At 41.4% G+C, this 19311-nt stretch overlaps 1 protein-coding gene across 1 annotated transcript in view; it reads left to right on the top strand.

The window, feature by feature from the left end:
* The window catches only part of LOC138793617 (zinc finger E-box-binding homeobox protein zag-1-like), an 88307-nt gene that overhangs the window by 51952 nt on the left and 17044 nt on the right, over nt 1–19311 (top strand). Inside the window, exon 2 of the mRNA XM_069972269.1 lies at nt 12842–12985. Coding sequence (XP_069828370.1) covers nt 12842–12985 — 144 coding nt within the window. The remainder of the gene's footprint in view (nt 1–12841; nt 12986–19311) is intronic.

Raw genomic sequence — 19311 nt, 5'->3', positions numbered from 1 at the left:
ATAATTATTCTTGAAAATCATCACCTGTTCTGAGCTAAATAAATAAAGTTATCTTTTCCCACAAAACTATTTATCAATCTTTCTCAGCTTCACTTGTTCTATAACATGGCAGAGTAAAATATATATATATATATATATATATATATATATATATATATGGGTACTTTGATTTACCAGCTCTATCTCCAAAGACTCTCCAAAGACTCATAAAAAAATGTGCAATAAATTTCTTTTTTCTTAACTACATCTCTGTGGAGAGTCTTTGGGGATAGCGCTGGTAAATCCAACTACCCTTTTTTATATATATTTTTCTCTGCCATTACAACTATGGGACCCTGTTGGGAGCATCCCGTTTGTGGTACATCAGCTGCTTTTAGTCTCTCAGATGCCCCTTTGACCTTCCTGAGCTACACTGGACCAAGGGATCATATGATTGTATAAACCCATGTACCCCTGCGGACCAGCTAGCGGTGATATGCATAAAGCCCAAGAGGCTAATAGGTGAGCATATATACACCTTCTCTTCTTTATCCCTCTCCTAAGGTAACACACGAGGTGCCTGGGCCTGTTGTCTCTCTCTCTTTCTCGCTCTTCTTATAATGTTCTATAACATGATCCCTGAATATTAGACTGTATTTTCAGTATGGCAGGTTCTCTTCAATGTTACCTTTAAAGGAGAAGTCCCAAAACCGATGTGACGTTCCAAGCCCGCTCAGCCAGTCAGAGCTGTAGCGGGGTCCGGCCTCTGCCTCTGACTGGCTGAATAGGCCTGACACTCAAACCTAGAAGCGTCCGGGGACCGGCAACCAGAGGATGAGCCCCAGAGCTGGAGCCGGAGAGGTAAGTTCATGTTGTTTTGTTCACCCACCCCCTCCGGCAGTTTTGTAAAAAAAAAATAATCAGTGGCCGGACTTTTCCTTTAAATACAATCGAATGTACATTTATTTTTAAACAATAATAATATGTTTAACAGAGCTTCAGTATATAAAAGCTAATACGAACAGCAAGTGGGCTTTCTGGTATATACAAAAGACACTGAAACTAAACTTTGAGCTTTGTAATAAAAGCATTGTTTTGTCCTACAGGTATAAACAGATAAAATGAATAGGAAATAAATTCATATCCAATACTTTATATTGACCAAATGGGGAGATTTCATGGATTGAGAGGGAGCATCCAATCAAAATGACTTGACGTAATCTGTGATGACTGTGATCCCAAATTACCACTGGTTTCCAGAATAAAAAGACTTTATAGAAAATCCAAAAATTCTGTTACAAAAACTCTGGTTGTGGCAGTAAATGTTGTTTCAGATCTTCAGTAGTATAATCCACCAAGCTGTGCAAAATGGGCAAATGCTGTCTGTAGAATTACTGATAGTGGAAATTAGTGGAGGTCTGATCTTACACCATATACAGAATATCTGACATATAGGACCAATTATACAAAATGTTTAATTTCATTGTATTATCTATTTGTACATTTATATCCTCTGGTTCCACTAATCTTCTGACTAGTGTAAAAAGATGCAAATGCCATCATTATTGTAACTAAGTTAAGGGACCCTGGCATCTCTATCATGTCAAAAAGTCATCTGTAATTACGGAAGTCACGGTCCATATACAATATATATTTCTAGTATGTTCCATTAATATTGTAAAGATTGTATCAGTCAGTGGGGAAGTTCCTTGAGGTCTAAGTGTCTTTTACATGCTCTTTATACAGCACTCTCAACCCACTTGCCACAGCCTCCCAGGAGACTATAAAAAGTTTGAGAAACATTAGATTCTCACAGTAATTTGTGACTGAAACAATCATGTAACCCCTTAGAATGAAACTTAAGAAGAAGACAGTGATATAGCAATAGTCTGTAGTGGCTTAAATGTCATGTATCCACTTTAAAAACACAAGCAAATTTAAATGGATAGGTTCTTATGCACAGTATACAATGGGGGAACTTTCAAGTTCGATTTGCAGAGACCACACTATCCTATGCCACATAGGTACAGTCAAGACAATGCAAAGAACTAAAACTAGCGTAAAGACTCGCGCCTCAGTTATGAAGACGCATGCCACTTCATGATCACAAAGGTGCAACTTCTTGACAGAAAAATAAAGTGTAAAGAAAATAGAATTTGTGTAAGAAAAGCCACATATAGTAAATCCCCCCTGCCCAGTTTTTAATTGCCCTATTGGATAGAAATGAATGATGCTGGCAGCTTGAGTGAATTTTCCCTTCGACACAACAGACCAGAGGCTTAACTGGTTCCTAATGCAAATGCAAAACATAGGATGCACAATAGCATATAAATAACGTCCTTATGCACAAAAGATACAAATCAACAAAGATGGATCCACAAGGATATACTGTGTGTTCAGTTCTGTTTCTTGCCTCCTTTTTATATGTATAGTTTTATGAATTCTACTAATAAAGTACATTTGATATATATACTTTTTTTGAATTGTCCTGCATTTTTTGGTGATCCCCTTTTGGATCTATCTTTGCTTGTTGGTTCCCAATGCAACATACGCAGCAGACAACAATAATAACAAGTACAATAACTTTTACAATCTCTTCAACAGAATAAAGGTGTTTCGTCAAGTAGTAGAGGGGCTCTTACCTATAGTGGCCATCACACAGTACCTAATTATGTAATGTGTGGATGGGCCAGGTCTGCCAAAACAGGACATACTCTCACATAGTGTCCTTTAATATGGCCTGATGGGTGCCACAAACAAGTGCCGATGAATGAGATCCTCATTTGAAGAGTCTTTTCATGGTTCACTCAATCATGGCCAGGTCTGCATTGTTCGTGTGGCCTATTAACTTTATAATAATCACCTGCGCATTCCGATTTAGGCTATGTTCACACTACGTAAAAGTACGGCCATTGTTGCCATCAGCAACAACGGCTATACTTTGTGCGTGGTGGAACAATGCCTCTACTTCAATGGGATCCCGGCCGGAGTGTATACACATCATATACGCTCCGGCTGGGATCCCATGCGGACCCACAAATAATTGACATGTCAGTTTTCTGCGGACATAATTCACAGAATTGCAGCCGCAGAAGGACCTGTCAGTTCACACAATGAAGCGAGCAGCTCCGGCCGCTTGCTTCATTGTGTGCTATGTGAAGTTCTGATGCGGTACTTAAGTACCCGTTGGGATGATCCGGCTCATACATAGTGTGAACATAGCCTTACACAGGAAAAGGAGCTGGTGACAGCTGATGATGTAAACGCACAAATGCACGCACCAAAGATGCGATCAGGCGACAAATGAGCGATTTCTCTTTCATATGCTGATCGCTAGCCCTTACAGAGCCTATTTCATAGAGCAATGATCGCATGGCCGGGGTTGCACAAAAGTTAGATATTACAAGTAGGGATGTTCGGCCAATGGAGGATAACTTTTTTGATGTTTGACGGTTTAAAGTGAGCGATCAGCTGACAAGAATTCATTACTGACCCTATTACTGAGGGCAAAATCTGGGATTTGGGCCTTTTAATTCCAGTCCTCACAGCAGTGGAGGATGCAAACTTTTAAGTAAAAAAAAAAAGACAAAAAAAAAAGAAGGTGCAACAGCAACCGACAGGTGCAGGGACTCATTGTATATACTCCTCCCAGCGTACACATGTGAGTACGCTGGGAGGAGTATATATGGTGAAACTTTAAAGTAATGCACTTAGTTATTTTTTTACACTATTGATGATTATGAATGATCCAATTTGAAGGGTGGGGGGCAGATTTCTTTTTTGGGGAGCACCTCTGTAAGTTGTTCACAAAAAAAAAGTAAGGCCAGAACAAGTCTTTATGCTTTTATATGCTTAATTTCCAGAAAACTTTTTAGAATGTCTAATGTGACTCAGCTATAAAGTCTAAAAATACACATTGTGAGAAAAGTAAAAAAAAAATCACACTCACACTCCCTCCACCCATGTAAATATTCAGTTTTCCCCTAACTGCAGATAATATTAGAATTAAACAGTAAATTGGGTTTGTACATTACGAGTTTGTTTCTTACTTTCAGGAGTTTAAACCCTATGTTATTAAGTTGTTTTAGCGCACAGGGCGCAGGTCTACCTAAATTGTACGTATATACAACCAATATTAGGTGAGCAGGAACAGTCAATATATATCTAATGTGGGTCTCCACAGTGTCTAAGACACAGTGTCTAATGGCACAGTGGTTGACCAGTAGTTTAAGGTAAAACTTAACTTTTATTTGGTAACATAAGAAATCTCAGAAATAGCTGCAGGTTGGGATATATTAGGGCTTAGTTATAAGTATCTATAAGCTCTATTATAAACAATATCTATAGACAGAATCATACTAGTTACGCATACCACTGTTCATTCTCTTTATGAGCTTTTTTAAGTTACCAAATAAAAGTTAAGTTTTACCCTTAGTTTTACACCAATGATTCATTGGTCGTTCATCCATCCCTGCCTGTGCAGTAGTAGAGCCATGTAATAGGCTCCCTAAACAAGTGGTAAAATAAGTTTGACAGTTATTCAAATTGAGTGCTGTCCTGTGTAATAGGGCCCTTAACCGTGTGCCCTATATTAGAAACAAATAGTGCCAACCGGCTCACCTGGGTAGTGCACGACCAGTGGACCTTTGGATCCAGAGTATACGATAATACAAGCTTCTTCATTATCGTGTGCCCTATATCCTATGGTGACATAGTATAGACAACATTCCTGTTATCTATATCTGCAAAGTATTTTTGCTTTAGAGTTGAAGAGATGGGACTGGGCTGCACACAAGGATGTCATTTATTTGTCTCTATACTGTGTGTATTACAATCCTTTAAACATGATCATCTCATTTCCTATGTTTCTAATATTGTTATATATATACACATTAGGGCCAACTCAAAAGCTTCCAAATAGAACTCCTAGCATACACATTTCCACAAGGAAGTTGCTTAGTTTCTATAACAAGGTGGTGATCCAAGGATCTCAGTGGTAATCATTACCGTTCATACACTGGTATTAAGGAGGTAAAATATAATACTTTATTAGCCGAAAGCAGTAAAGACAGGTCTCCTTTCCGATATGCAAAGTGGTCAGGACAACTATCAGTCTACAGACATGCTAACCTTAGTTCTTTGAGGTTTACATTCATGCAGGTATATCGCTCTGAGATCAGAATCTTAAAAGGAATGAACCTTTGTTGTGGGATGCTCTGCGGTTCCTCTTTTTTTTGGCTGGATGTAAGCTAGATGATGTTGAGGTTAGAAGCTTTGAGCTTTTTTCAAGGCCAGTGTGTTTCTTAGCACTTTTTTCCTCTGTCTAAAAAACTTGAGAGAGTGAAGATGACCACGTACTACAGGAAAGACACGCTGTACTCAGAACAGAACTGTATGCTTCAGATAAGCCATCATTGTACAAGGAATATATCTTCTTCAACAATAAACAGAGGGCTTGCATTCCCAATGTCATCTCCCACAATGTAGATCATAGAGAAGAGGGTGCTCCTTAGAGGAGATCAAAATGGGACATTTCCACTGATGCTACTCACTTGGATAAAAAACATTGTGTAAAAATCCAGGACTTGTGTCGGACGGATGCCCAGTCCTAGGAACATCCCTACCATGAGCTCCGATGCCCCACAGGTCATACATCACAACATAAGGAGCCGCATCTGGCCCATGGGACAAGTGTTTAAGACCTTGGCTATATAGTGTACATTGAGCTTTGATTCTGCACATTTTCAGAGATGCCACCTACACAAAATGAATGTAGAAATATTGCATGTGTATAGTGCATAACTGTGTCTCATGATACCAGACTAAATCAGAATCCTCATAGTTACTGACCTGTCACCATACAATAGCTACAACCTCTGGCACATCACGCAGAATATATAGCAGGACTTAAATATCCCATCAAATCCTGCAACCAATAACATTGTAGAGCCTGCACATTGGGTGGAGAGTTACTACAGTGCGAAACTAAGCTGTCTTAGGTATAGTGAATATACATTTGGTTTCAGTACTGAATCTGTCTCTACCTATATCTGGCTGACAGCTTCTTCTGCCACAGACCTTCTAAAAGTCACAAGTATGTTCAGTACCTTAGGTGAGTGTGAAGAGTCAAACTTAAGTATGTAAATGGTTAAGAATGTTAATGTTCTCTGTATGTTACACAAGAATTATTAGAAAGTTGTAGTATAGTTTTTAATATCAGGGACGGTACCAGCTTGAAAATGTTCTGAAATGAAAAGGTAACTTTCTGAGTCAGCGGAACTGTCTTTTTTAATAAGATGAGGCTTGTAAAAGGTGTTGTTTTGCTAGAGGATATACAATGAGATTAAGGGACTTTTCAGGACCTCTGAGAATGTAAGTAGTAATGTAGCAATAACACAATGAAAAGTAACAGCCCAATAGTATAAAAAATGACAAGATAAAAGGTTGAAAATGCTAATATATGTTCTGTTTGTCAAGCGTACTAACATTTTTGGTGTTATTTCTATTTTTGGATGTGGATTTCGGCCATTATTCTGTTATAGTAGGAGTTATTTATTTTAAAAGTTTTGCTTTTAGTAGGACTTTAAGGCTATGTTCACACAACTTCTGGGCATATTTTGGCCATTTTTTTTTTGTCGGCCATCATTTTGAAGTGAAATTACGACCATATTATGCATATTACATCTGTAATTTGCATAGTACAGCCATAAGTGTGCTTCAAAATGACAGCCGACCAAAAAGGTCGAAATACAACTGTAACATGACGGTGTGAACATAGCAAAAGGTTTTCTTTCCCCAAATGGTATTTTTAAAACATCAATTTTTAGTATTCTACTAATCATTCTTGGTCAGTGAACACACTGAGATTTTTGCCCTTATGAGAATATTTTTTCCCACTGGAATACATGAATTATCTACTTGCCTATACAATCTAAGATAGACGATTGGTAATTTAAAATGACCTCTATAACGTAATGGATGTTAACCCTTTGCAAAAGATAGCATTGCTTGCATGTCTCGTAAATGTCTATCAGAAACATTATGGGTTTGACTACAATTGCCCAAGCATGAATGTTTCTTTCTATAGGTAGTGTTAAATAAGCTGCCGCTAGACTTAACTTGGCTCTTCTCCTAGGGGAACAAAAGATCTTCAATGGAGAAATCCAATTTGCCTAATCCTTTTCCCCATCATCTAGGGTCAAATTGGGGGCCCCATGTACATTAGCTAGTTCAGTGATCCAACCAATATTGTTGAGCTAAGTTTTATCCAATGTGTAGGGCCAGCTTAAAGTGATATTGTCACCCCCCTTACTCTATGTGTGGTTCGCCACACCATCCACAAGCTTAGATACTACACATTTGATATATACCTGTATAACACTTGTCTGTGTCTTCTTTCGGCTCTAAAATTGTTTCATTTTATCAGTGGACAGTGGATCCTAGGTGGGGCTTCACAGCAGTTGGGCACTCTACCTACCTGGAAGATAGAGCCTAAGAGTTCTATTACACAAAGCGATTTTTAATGATTAACGACTAACAATAAACAATAGCAAACGAGATTGTTAATCGTTAACCTAAAATCGTTCACCATATTACTCAGAACAATCTTTATTGCGATCGTTACTATAATCGCTTACTCCTTCTGGTCCCAGCAAAAAAGTGAACAATGTGCAATTACACTGAACAATTAGTGAACAAATGCGGAACTTGAGCAAACAAATGTGGTATTACAGCGAACGATTAGCAATAATTTTAAGTTCAGATCTAAATCAACGATCAACGACATACAAACGATTTTTCGATCGTTGCCTGCAATTAAATAGAATGATTATCATTTAAATTCAAATGATATAACGATTTTTCGCACGATAATCATCCCGTGTAATAGGGCCCTAACTGCCATGAAGCCTTCGCCTGGATGACGCTGTCCATATAGGAGAGACGGCCCAACTGCCATGTAGCCTCCACCTAGGTGCCACTGTTCAATGATAAAATAAAGCAATTTTAGAGCAGAAAGAAGACACAGACAAGTGTCATACAGGTATACTATATGAGTATGCAGCATCTAAGCTTGTGGATGGTGCGGAGAACCACACATACAGTAAGGGGAGGGTTACAATATCACTTCAAAGCTTAAAGACCCTCCACAAAAAAGTGTTCCCTCCCAGCATTAGCATGGTGAAGGTAAACAAGCCACCCTAGTCCCATTATTAACGGGGGGCCCTGTTTCCCTAATATGATGCCTACTCTTGACCCCAAAGTAACATTTGGGGACATAGAACCATACAGATCCTGTACGCAGTTGACCAGGAAATGGACCATTTCAACCAGCTTATAACTTGTGACTTAGGACTGCTAAAGCTAAACTTTTGACAATATTTAAAATGGCTCACCATTTTATTATGGAAAAACTACTTGTCTGTAACTGCAGCTAAGTATTATTTCATTTTTGAAATCACCTATTTTATAATATTTTGTTGTGCTTATAGCATTCTTTAACCACCAAAAAAACAACCTATTATAGCAAGTTAAACTTAGCAGATTGGGAGGTAGGTAGATAAAAATGGAATTGCAAAAGATATTTGCTAATGATGAAAAATTGTGTAGAACTCTCCTCTCCAGGGAGGTGTATTGTCAGCAAATAATGGGATAGGGACATTGCTCTAACAGCCGTGGAAAGGAAGGGGTAATACCCCGGGTAGGAGGGGTAAATCAGATGCCATAATAGAAGGTCTTTTTTGATCTTTGCTATGGTACCCCTTTCTACCATGTGCACCACCACTCACAGGGGCACCTTTTTGCAGCAAGTCACAATTATAGACTTACTTTACACATAGAGTATATCATTCCTAATAAATTGGATACGAGCAGTAACTGTTAAGCAGACATTGCTCCTTTACATACAGATTTCATGTGTAGTAATTAACGGTTGAAAATGGTAGGAATCAGCATTTGAAACATGAATGTTTTTTTTCTTGAGATAGCGTTTCTGATCAAATCCTGATACTGTATCTAAGGGACAAGGTTGTGTTTACTCATGTTGTGGCCTCCCCATATACCACTCTCAGAACAGTTGTACCTATGAAGATTGATGCACGCAATGCTACTCCTTCTTCTTCTTCTTAGAACAAGTACTGTTCAATATACTAGATACCTTCAAGATAAGGTTAGACGTTGAGTAGAAGGCTGAAGATGGTGAAGGTGCATTTATTCCATAATCTAAGGCCACTGCAACACATGTAAAACGGATGTGTGTTTGCATGCAAATTACAGATGTAAGTCCCAGCCTGACCTCGGGTTTAGAGACCCAAATTGTAAGCACTGTTGTGATCTATGATGTGCAAAAGAAGAAATGGATACACTAGATTTATTTTTTATCTCATGCATAATTTTGCTGAGCCAATATCATGAAGGGAGTTGCACACATCAAGAGGTAATAGACCACAGTAAGGGTATATTCACACGGGCGGGCTCGCAGCGAGATTCTCGCTGCGAGCCCGGCAGGTCCTGGCAGTTCCCATACACTACATACTTGCTGCGGTCTAAACGACCGCAGCGAGTATGTAATTATACCGCCGTAAGCTGTAAGCATACTTTACCTCTCCTTGCTGCACGGGTCCGGCGTCCTGCTCTCCCGCCCGGCCAATCAGTGGCTGCGGCTGGGCAACACACTAATTGGCCGGACAGGAGAGCAGGACGCTTGACCCGTGCAGCAAGGACAGGTAAAGTATGCTTACAGCGGGGGAGCCGGGCGGGAGCAGAAGGGGTTAAGGGCGGTATAATTACATACTCGCTGCGGTCGTTTAGACCGCAGCAAGTATGTAGTGTATGGGAACTGCCAGGACCTGCCGGGCTCGCAGCGAGAATCTCGCTGCGAGCCCGCCCGTGTGAATATACCCTAAGGAAGATATTTTCTGACAGTTCACAGACTGATACTGATGTATAAAGCACAAAGTTTCTCAAGGATATGTGCAGTATTAAAGAAATAAAAAAATTCATGCAAGATGAAAAAACATGCCACAGCATCCAATGTTGCAAAAGTAGTCCTTAGGGGCTGAGAGGAAGTGCCAGATAAGGTGTTGTTTGTTTGCCTGTTGAGGTGTTTTCTACTAATGACTTAAAAAATAATTTATTTTATGTGCTGGAAATATGTGATAAAAAATAAAAAAAATAAAAAAAAGTTGAGTCACCAGTTTCCTTCAGGTGACAAACCTACACAGGACAATATTGGTTTTTGCTTTGTATGCAAAGTCTAAAGAAGCTAAACTCCCAGAAACTGAGTGTGCTGGGACATTACATCATTAATACAACTACGATGTATTGGTAGGAATTGATACGGCCTGAAGACCCTTTCACATCACAGCAAAACATTTGCTCTCGCATACATCAAAAAAGGATTAGATCTTCTTGACTTTAACAAGTGGAAACATTTTCTAAGTAAAAGGTAGGAAATGTTTCCCCTCTTCCTTGTGCTAAGACGTGATCTTTCTTTTAATCAAAGACGACGTGCAAGAGAGCAGATCTCCCGAATTTCATGTGCAAGGAGCTTAATTTTATCATCAAAAGGAATGGTAACAGAATGTTTTTTTTTTGGTTTTTTTTTGGATAAACAAATGCTTGAAAATCATTTATAAAAAATACAAGTGACTTTAGAAAATCAATCCGTTATTAAGGGATTAGATGAGCAGGCGATTGAAAGGAACATTTCTAAAGTAGAACCTTTCATTCTTTACCAACTAAGCCTTCATTCAATGCTTAGCCTGTACAGAGATGTATCGAGGCCATATGACTCCACACTAGGGAGCGATATGGCCACTGCACACTGCTATACAGGCACCATAAGGTTGCAGTATAGAGAGCAATGGGGCAAACATACAATATCCGCATGCCACTATAAAACCTACAGAGGCCTACAGAGGTTCAGAAGGTTGAAAATAGGTGTGGGCTTGCTTTTATTTCATCCCCCAAATAAAATGAATAAAAAGCAAACAAAAAATAAGAACGCCAAAATGATAGAAATAAAAACTGCAACTGGTTCCACAAAAACAGGTCATCATACAGTTACATAAACAGGAAAATCAAGAAAAGGTATTGGCCCTTTGATGTGGTATAGAATATTGAAGGTACAGAAAAAAACAGGGTCCTGAAGGTGCGAAATAATCATGCTAACACTAGGTGGTAGGATATTTTAACCAACATTAATTGTAAAGCGTTGCAGCGCTCATTTTATTTTCCTCAGTTGAGATGAAAGTAAAGGAGAATGAAGAGCAGAGTAAATAGAGTAAAAAAGAGAAGTAATGAGGGGGAGGGAGGGCCACTAAGGGAGGGGATCCCGGTTAAGGTATGAGCACCAAAAAGGTGAGGAAAAGCCAATCGGGCCTACTTAAACTCCTGTGAGGTATAATCAGAAGATGTAGAGCCTTGAAGATATTCAAGGCGGAAGTTTAAGACTTGCAAGTCCACCACTGATACTAGGTGGCGTATCTCTCGCTCCTTCGCCCCCATTAAGCAACATTTGTAATGGAAGCATCTCAAGAGTGCTGTCATATTGACTGTCTGAATTACAAGTTATAAACTTTATAATGCACACTGAGAATCAAACACCCTGACTCATTGATGGTTAAGGTGGATCTCCTTTATTCAAAGATGGCAGCCAGTTTATATATCCTGGGGGCGTGTGTTCTTTTGCTAAGGCTCATGTCAGTACTTCATTTGCTGAAGTATGAGAACAGTTGCTTGCGTAGCACTAGTATTTACTTACATAAGCTTTAAGGAATGTAAACATCTCTACTTATTTAGAAGGTCAGCGCCATATTGTAATGGCTTCACTAAATATACAAAATATCACATCCTTAAACAGTACAGTCTCACAAAGACGCGATCCTGCGCTGAGAAATGGGTAAGTAAGAGGGTCCTCCATTTAAGAAAGAATTTCATTGCATGTTTTTCAGTGTTACACTCTGCCTCAAGCCCGTCGGCCGTCAAAGAGGCTTTCGAAACTGTCACCACCATTGGCACTGTGGGGGTGGAGCGGCACAGAGTGGCAGTGAGTTAAAAGGAAGGAGGCTGATGAGCGGATTGCAGGGATAATGAAGCACTTAGTTATCACTGTAAATTTGCTCATCTCTAATTAAAGGCAAAGGCTCTAGGGCAGCTTAAAGAGTTAGTGTGGTGCTAACTTAAAAAAAAAAAAAAATCTAGCACCATGGGGGCTATTACCTTTCTTGCCAGCATCCACAGTGTCCAGGTTGTCCCACCCCCTGCCGCAAGTCCATTAGTCTAAATCTTTTTTAATTGCATCGGCACATTGGCCTGGCGGCCATCTTGAGTCAACGGGTCATTGCTTAACAGGGGAGCGGCCGTCCCATGGTAATCCAGCCCCAACCCGCAAGATGGATGCTGGGCCAATGTTTCGACACAATAAAAAAAAAAAATTAGACTAATGGACTACTAGCTGGGGGCAGGACAACCTGGACACCGTGGATGCTGGCAATAAAGGTAATAGCACCACATAAAGTTCTAGATTTTAAAAAAAAGTCAGTGCCACACTACCCCTTTAAGTTTCCAGTGCTCAGCCACAAATGTGCATGTCTGAGAATAGGGACAAGACCAAATACTGTGCCAGAAATCGTTGCAGATACAAGACATTTTGAAATCTTAGAAATCGTGGAAATCTTGAAGATGGGGGCAGATTAAAACCAAAATACGGGTGGTGCATTAATTTAAGAAAGGTCTCCCTCCATACCACACAGATGACATGCAATCTTTATTTTTTATTTTATGTGCACTGTAACAATAAAATAATTTTGTTTTTACAACCATCATTCTTATATACGTTGTTTTTTATTCTGACATTGATCAGGGGATAGTAATGAGCCACCTAACATGGAGATGGAACCTTCATCCAAAATAGAAAGAGATGAAGAAAAGGAAAGATTAAAGAGTCCACTTACCTTCACAACAACACTGAACAGTGAAACCAATGGATCTGTAGCACCTGTGGCAAGTAAGAGTTTGCCTACATTTAATTTTTTTTTCATCTAATTCAGAGGTACCAAACATTGCTTTAGCTCAATTCCAACAGGATGTGTCCTTACACAGTCTCAACACCGTCTTGACAATGTCAGAGTGTGTAGGCACATCTTATTGACCGAGGGAATAATGACAGCTGGTTGTTAATTTATTTGATACATTCCAAAAGGAATAACAACTGAATATTTTTTTAAAAGATTGTTATTTTATGAGAGCAGCAAATATTGACTTGAGTGGACAAGTAAAGAGAGCTAAGGCTAGGTTCACACTATGTAACTGCGGCTGTATTTGCGGCTGTAATTGTGCGGCGGTATTTTTGGTGGTTCATGCGTACGCTGGAAAGTATACGATATACGGCTGCACAGTGCACACTATGTATGAATCTACGGCCCTATCGTAAACGGACCCGTAAAAAATGAACAAGACCATTGTTTGCGGCTGGACATGCGGCCGTGGATTGACAGGCGGTCCGTACGGAGTACTTCAATAATAGCCGGCAATGATGCCTAATGCCGATGCCTCTAATAGTTAATATATTAAATTAATAAAACACATTTTCTTTGTAATAAAGTCCCTTTCGTTGTTCAATAATTTAATTCTAACGAATCCATCATTGTGCAATTAATTATACTGTTAAAATAAATATATATATAAATAAATGTATATTTATATATATATTTATTTTTTGACAGTATATTTAATTGCACAATGATGGATTCATTAGAATTAAATTATTGAACAACGAAACTGATTTTATTTCAACGAAAATGTGTTTTATTAATTAAATATTAATTAGTACAGGAAGCTCCAGTAAGCCGTTAATTCATATTGCCGGCAATAGAGCATTCTGTACTAATCATCACTTTACTGTAATTAAAACATCAAATGTTTCTTCTAATTATGTTATCACAATAGCATTATTAGAAGAAACATTTAGAATTATATGTGCGCTCAGCTGATTGGCTGATCGGCTCAGCGCACATATAATTAGCGGGTCCGCAGCACAGTAACTTCATTGTGCTGCGGACCAGCAAAGAGGACACATCGGGGTGAGTATACAGATCTCCCCACCCCCTCCCCTGCACTGCACCCCTCCCAGCAAGGAAGGGGGGTCACTTAACCCCTTCCTTGCTGGGATGGGTGCAGTCTGACATCAGTCTGGCCCCCAAGGGGTTAAGGGGGATACAATACATCCTCCCTTAACCCCTTGGGGGCCAGACTGTAAGCAGCGATCTGTAAAGATGCTGCATACTGTAAGGTGCACAACACCGCTCACAATGATGGGTGTTGTGCTCCTGTTTGTGTGTTTTTTGTGTGTTTCTCCCTTTTTGTTTTTCAGATATCGGTATCCTGGGGATTACGTCGGATTCCGTGGACTACGTCGATGACCAGCGGTTGTTTGTTGTTGTTTTTTTTAATAAAATGGTCAATGAGGGGTGTGGGGGTGTTTTTATTTGAATAAAAAAAATTTTTAACTTGTGTCTTGTCTTTATTTCTTTACTTTATACACTTAGTAGTGGAAGCCGTCTAATAGACGGAATCCATTACTAAGTCGGGGCCTAGTGTTAGCCGGTATAAAATGGCTAACACTAACCCCCTATTATTACCCCAGTACCCAATGCCACCAGGGGTACTGGGAAGAGCCGGGTGCCAGTGGTCCCGGAGCGTCAAAATTGGCGCTCCTGGACCGGGCGGCAGCAGGCTGGTAAGATTTAGGCTGGGGAGGGCCTAAAACAATGGCTCTTCCCACCCTGGTGTTACCAGGCTGCTGTCGTTTGGTTTTTAACCCGGCTGGTTATAAAAATAGGGGGGACCCTATGCGTTTTTTTAAATTATTTATTTATTTAAAAAAAAAAAAACCGCATAGGGTCCCCCCTATTTTTATAACCAGCCGGGTTAAAAACCAAACGACAGCAGCCTGGTAACACCAGGGTGGGAAGAGCCATTGGTTTAGGCCCTCCCCAGCCTAAATCTTACCAGCCTGCTGCCGCCCGGTCCAGGAGCGCCAATTTTGACGCTCCGGGACCACTGGCACCCGGCTCTTCCCAGTACCCCTAGTGGCATTGGGTACTGGGGTAATAATAGGGGGTTAGTGTTAGCCATTTTATACCGGCTAACACTAGGCCCCAACTTAGTAATGGATTCCGTCTATTAGACGGCTTCCAATACTAAGTCTATAAAGTAAAGAAATAAAGGCAAGACACAAGTTGAAAAAAAAAAATTTTATTCAAATAAAAACACCCCCACACCCCTCATTGACCATTTTATTAAAAAAAAAAAAAAAAAACAACCGCTGGTCATCGACGTAGTCCACAGAATCCGACGTAATCCCCAGGATACCGATATCTGAAAAACAAAAAGGGAGAAACACACAAAAAACACACAAACAGGAGCACAACACCCATCATTGTGAGCGGTGTTGTGCTCCTTACAGTATGCAGCATCTTTTCAGATCGCTGCTTACAGTCTGGCCCCCAAGGGGTTAAGGGAGGATGTATTGTATCCCCCTTAACCCTTTGGGGGCCAGACTGATGTCAGACTGCACCCATCCCAGCAAGGAAGGGGTTAAGTGACCCCCCTTCCTTGCTGGGAGGGGTGCAGTGCTGGGGAGGGGGTGGGGAGAGCTTTATACTCACCCCGATGTGTCCTCTTTGCTGGTCCGCAGCACAATGAAGTCACTGTGCTGCGGACCCGCTAATCAGGGCCGCCATCAGGAATTCCAGGGCCCCATACTGCCAACTTGTCTGGGCCCCCACATTACCAAATGCAATAATCCAAAAAAACGTAAACTCAGGACATACGTTTGGCTATTAAATGTATATACATGTGCTACATATCCACACACTACACACAGGACATATATTGTACTACCACACAGAAATACACACAACATAAATATATAATAGATGTGCAAACCCATACTGTACAAATAGGCAGATATACACAAGTAGGGCGGGGCGATATGGCCAAAAAATAAAATCTCAATTTTATTTTTAATTTGGACGATTCTCGATCCCCCTGTGACTAGGGAAGACTGGGGGTGACTTAGGGGAACTGGGGGTAACTGACAGGCTGTCAGGGTATGCTGGGGGTAGTATACACAGGCTGTCAGGGTATGCTGGGGGTAGTATACACAGGCTGTCAGGGTATGCTGGGGGTAGTATACACAGGCTGTCAGGACATGCTGGGGGTAGTATACACAGGCTGTCAGGGCATGCTGGGGGTATTATACACAGGCTGTCAGGGCATGCTGGGGGTATTATACACAGGCTGTCAGGGCATGCTGGGGGTATTATACACAGGCTGTCAGGGCATGCTGGGGGTAGTATACACAGGCTGTCAGGGTATGCTGGGGGTAGTATACACAGGCTGTCAGGGCATGCTGGGGGTATTATACACAGGCTGTCAGGGTATGCTGGGGGTAGTATACACAGGCTGTCAGGGCATGCTGGGGGTATTATACACAGGCTGTCAGGGCATGCTGGGCGTATTATACACAGGCTGTCAGGGCATGCTGGGGGTAGTAGTTATGCACAGGCTGTCAGGGCATGCTGGGGGTAGTAGTTATACATAGGCTGTCAGGGCATTTTGGGAGTATTATACACAGGCTGTCAGGGCATGCTGGGGGTAGTAGTTATACATAGGCTGTCAGGGCATGCTGAGGGTAGTAGTTATACATAGGCTGTCAGGGCATGTTGGGAGTAGTTATACACAGGCTGTCAGGGCATGCTGGGGGTAGTAGTTATACATAGGCTGTCAGGGCATGTTGGGAGTATTATACACAGGCTGTCAGGGCATGTTGGGAGTAGTTATACACAGGCTGTCAGGGCATGCTGGCAGTAATAGTTATACACAGGCTGTCAGGGCATGCTGGGGGTAGTATACACAGGCTGTCAGGGCATGCTGGCAGTAATCGTTATACACAGGCTGTCAGGGCATGCTGGCAGTAATAGTTATACACAGGCTGTCAGGGCATGCTGGGGGTAGTATACACAGGCTGTCAGGGCATGCTGGGGGTAGTATACACAGGCTGTCAGTGCATGCTGGGGGTAGTAGTTATGCACAGGCTGTCAGGGCATGCTGGGGGTAGTAGTTATACATAGGCTGTCAGGGCATGCTGAGGGTAGTAGTTATACATAGGCTGTCAGGGCATGTTGGGAGTAGTTATACACAGGCTGTCAGGGCAGGCTGGCAGTAATAGTTATACACAGGCTGTCAGGGCATGCTGGGAGCTGTAGTTTGGCAGTAGCTGGCCAGTCACGTGTGAGCTGGTGTGGTGACACTTCCCCAGCACTTCTGGCGGCCATTCTCCTCTATCAGAGCAGGAAGAGATGAGTAATCCCGTCCCCGCTATAATAAAAGCGCGGGAAGTCAGTCAGTGTGCGGGGACAGCAGGGTGTCAGGCGGCAGAGGGCGCCCTGCTCTCAGTCTCTCTCCTTTTTGGATCTCCTGACCTTATCCACCTGCCATGGCCTCCACCCCATTCACGGCAGCGCCCGCCGGCACCACACTGCCCATCTCTGGACTGCTCGGCCACACGCCCCTCTTCTCTCGCTGCTCGGCCGCTCGCCGTCCCGCCCTCAATGATTTTTTGTGAAAATCGAATTTATGATTTTCACAAAAAATCTAAACGATTCTAACATTCTGAGCGAATTAATCGCCCAGCCCTATACACAAGTATGCTCAAACACATCACATAGATACAAACCCAGGAAGTTAACATATATAGATCCCCAATACATGTATACACACACAGATAGGCAGATTACAGGATACACAAATATGCCAACATAGAGAAACTACACGGATACAAACACATTCCAGATTCCAAACAGATTCCATATATACCTCTACACAGACACATAGCATAGATACAGACACACACACATGCAGATCCCATATATACCTCTACAGACACACAGCATAGATACAGACACACACATGCAGATCCCATATATACCTCTACACAGACACATAGCATAGATACAGACACACACACATGCAGATTCCATACATACCTCTACAGACACACAGCATAGATACAGACAGCACACACACACACACACACACTTACTTTCTATGCAGGACGCTCCAGGGGGGTCACTAGTGAAGTCTCTGCTCCCAGCCCGGTCTGCAGCCCCTCCCCCTCTGCACCCGACTGCAGAGCTGTATACAGGAGGGAAAAGACGTCACAGCTGAGAGGGAGGCAGGAGAGAGGAGAGGGGGCCCGCTGCATCTTCCTGTCTCCTGGGAGAGCACTCAGGCCGGAAGTCACTGTGTCAGAGCCAGGGAGCTGCTGAGGACGGAGCCCAGTCCGTGGGGGAGGGGGAGTTCTGCAGCCCGGTCCACAGAGTGCAGGGAGGAGGGGGGCCCCATGGTTTGAGTTAAGTAAAGGGGGCCCCTTGCATCAGCGGGAGCTGTCCCCTCCCCCTGCACTCTGTGTAAACCAGGCTTTTCACAAACTTAAGTGTGTGGGAGGCTGCACGGGCCCCTCCATAGGCCGGGCCCCATACACCAGTACTGCTAGTACTGCCCTAATGGCGGCCCTGCCGCTAATTATATGTGCGCTCAGCCGATCAGCCAATCAGCTGAGCGCACATATAATTCTAAATGTTTCTTCTAATAATGCTATTGTGATAACATAATTAGAAGAAACATTTGATGTTTTAATTACAGTAAAGTGATGATTAGTACAGAAAGCTCTTTTGCCGGCAATATGAATTAACGGCTTACTGGAGCTTCCTGTACTAATTAATATTTAATTAATAAAACACATTTTCGTTGAAATAAAATCAGTTTCGTTGTTCAATAATTTAATTCTAACGAATCCATCATTTTGCAATTAAATATACTGTCAAAAAATAAATATATATATAAATATACATTTATTTATATATATATTTATTTTAACAGTATATTTAATTGCAAAATGATGGATTCGTTAGAATTAAATTATTGAACAACGAAAGGGACTTTATTACAAAGAAAATGTGTTTTATTAATTCAATATATTAACCATGAGAGGCATCGGCATACTGCATAGGATCGCAAACCCCGGTAATAGCAATTCATGTAAACTGTGTTCCCTGCTTTCCCAGATGCATCCAGAGGTGTTTGCATCACTTTCTTAAGATTTTATTTGTTATTTTTAGTTGAACCAGATTTCCAAGTAAATGACCGTATGTTTTCAGCCGCATGTTTTTTTTTTTCCCACGGCCGTAGTTTCATCCGCACATTCACAGCCGCATAAAAATTACAGCCGCACAGTTACATAGTGTGAACCTAGCCTAAAGGTGTAAA

Source organism: Dendropsophus ebraccatus, chromosome 5 (assembly GCF_027789765.1).
Source record: "Dendropsophus ebraccatus isolate aDenEbr1 chromosome 5, aDenEbr1.pat, whole genome shotgun sequence".
NCBI classification, from domain to species: Eukaryota; Metazoa; Chordata; class Amphibia; order Anura; family Hylidae; genus Dendropsophus; species Dendropsophus ebraccatus.
Note: the sequence above shows the minus strand (reverse complement) of the source record. Positions and strands in the feature narration are given on the sequence as shown.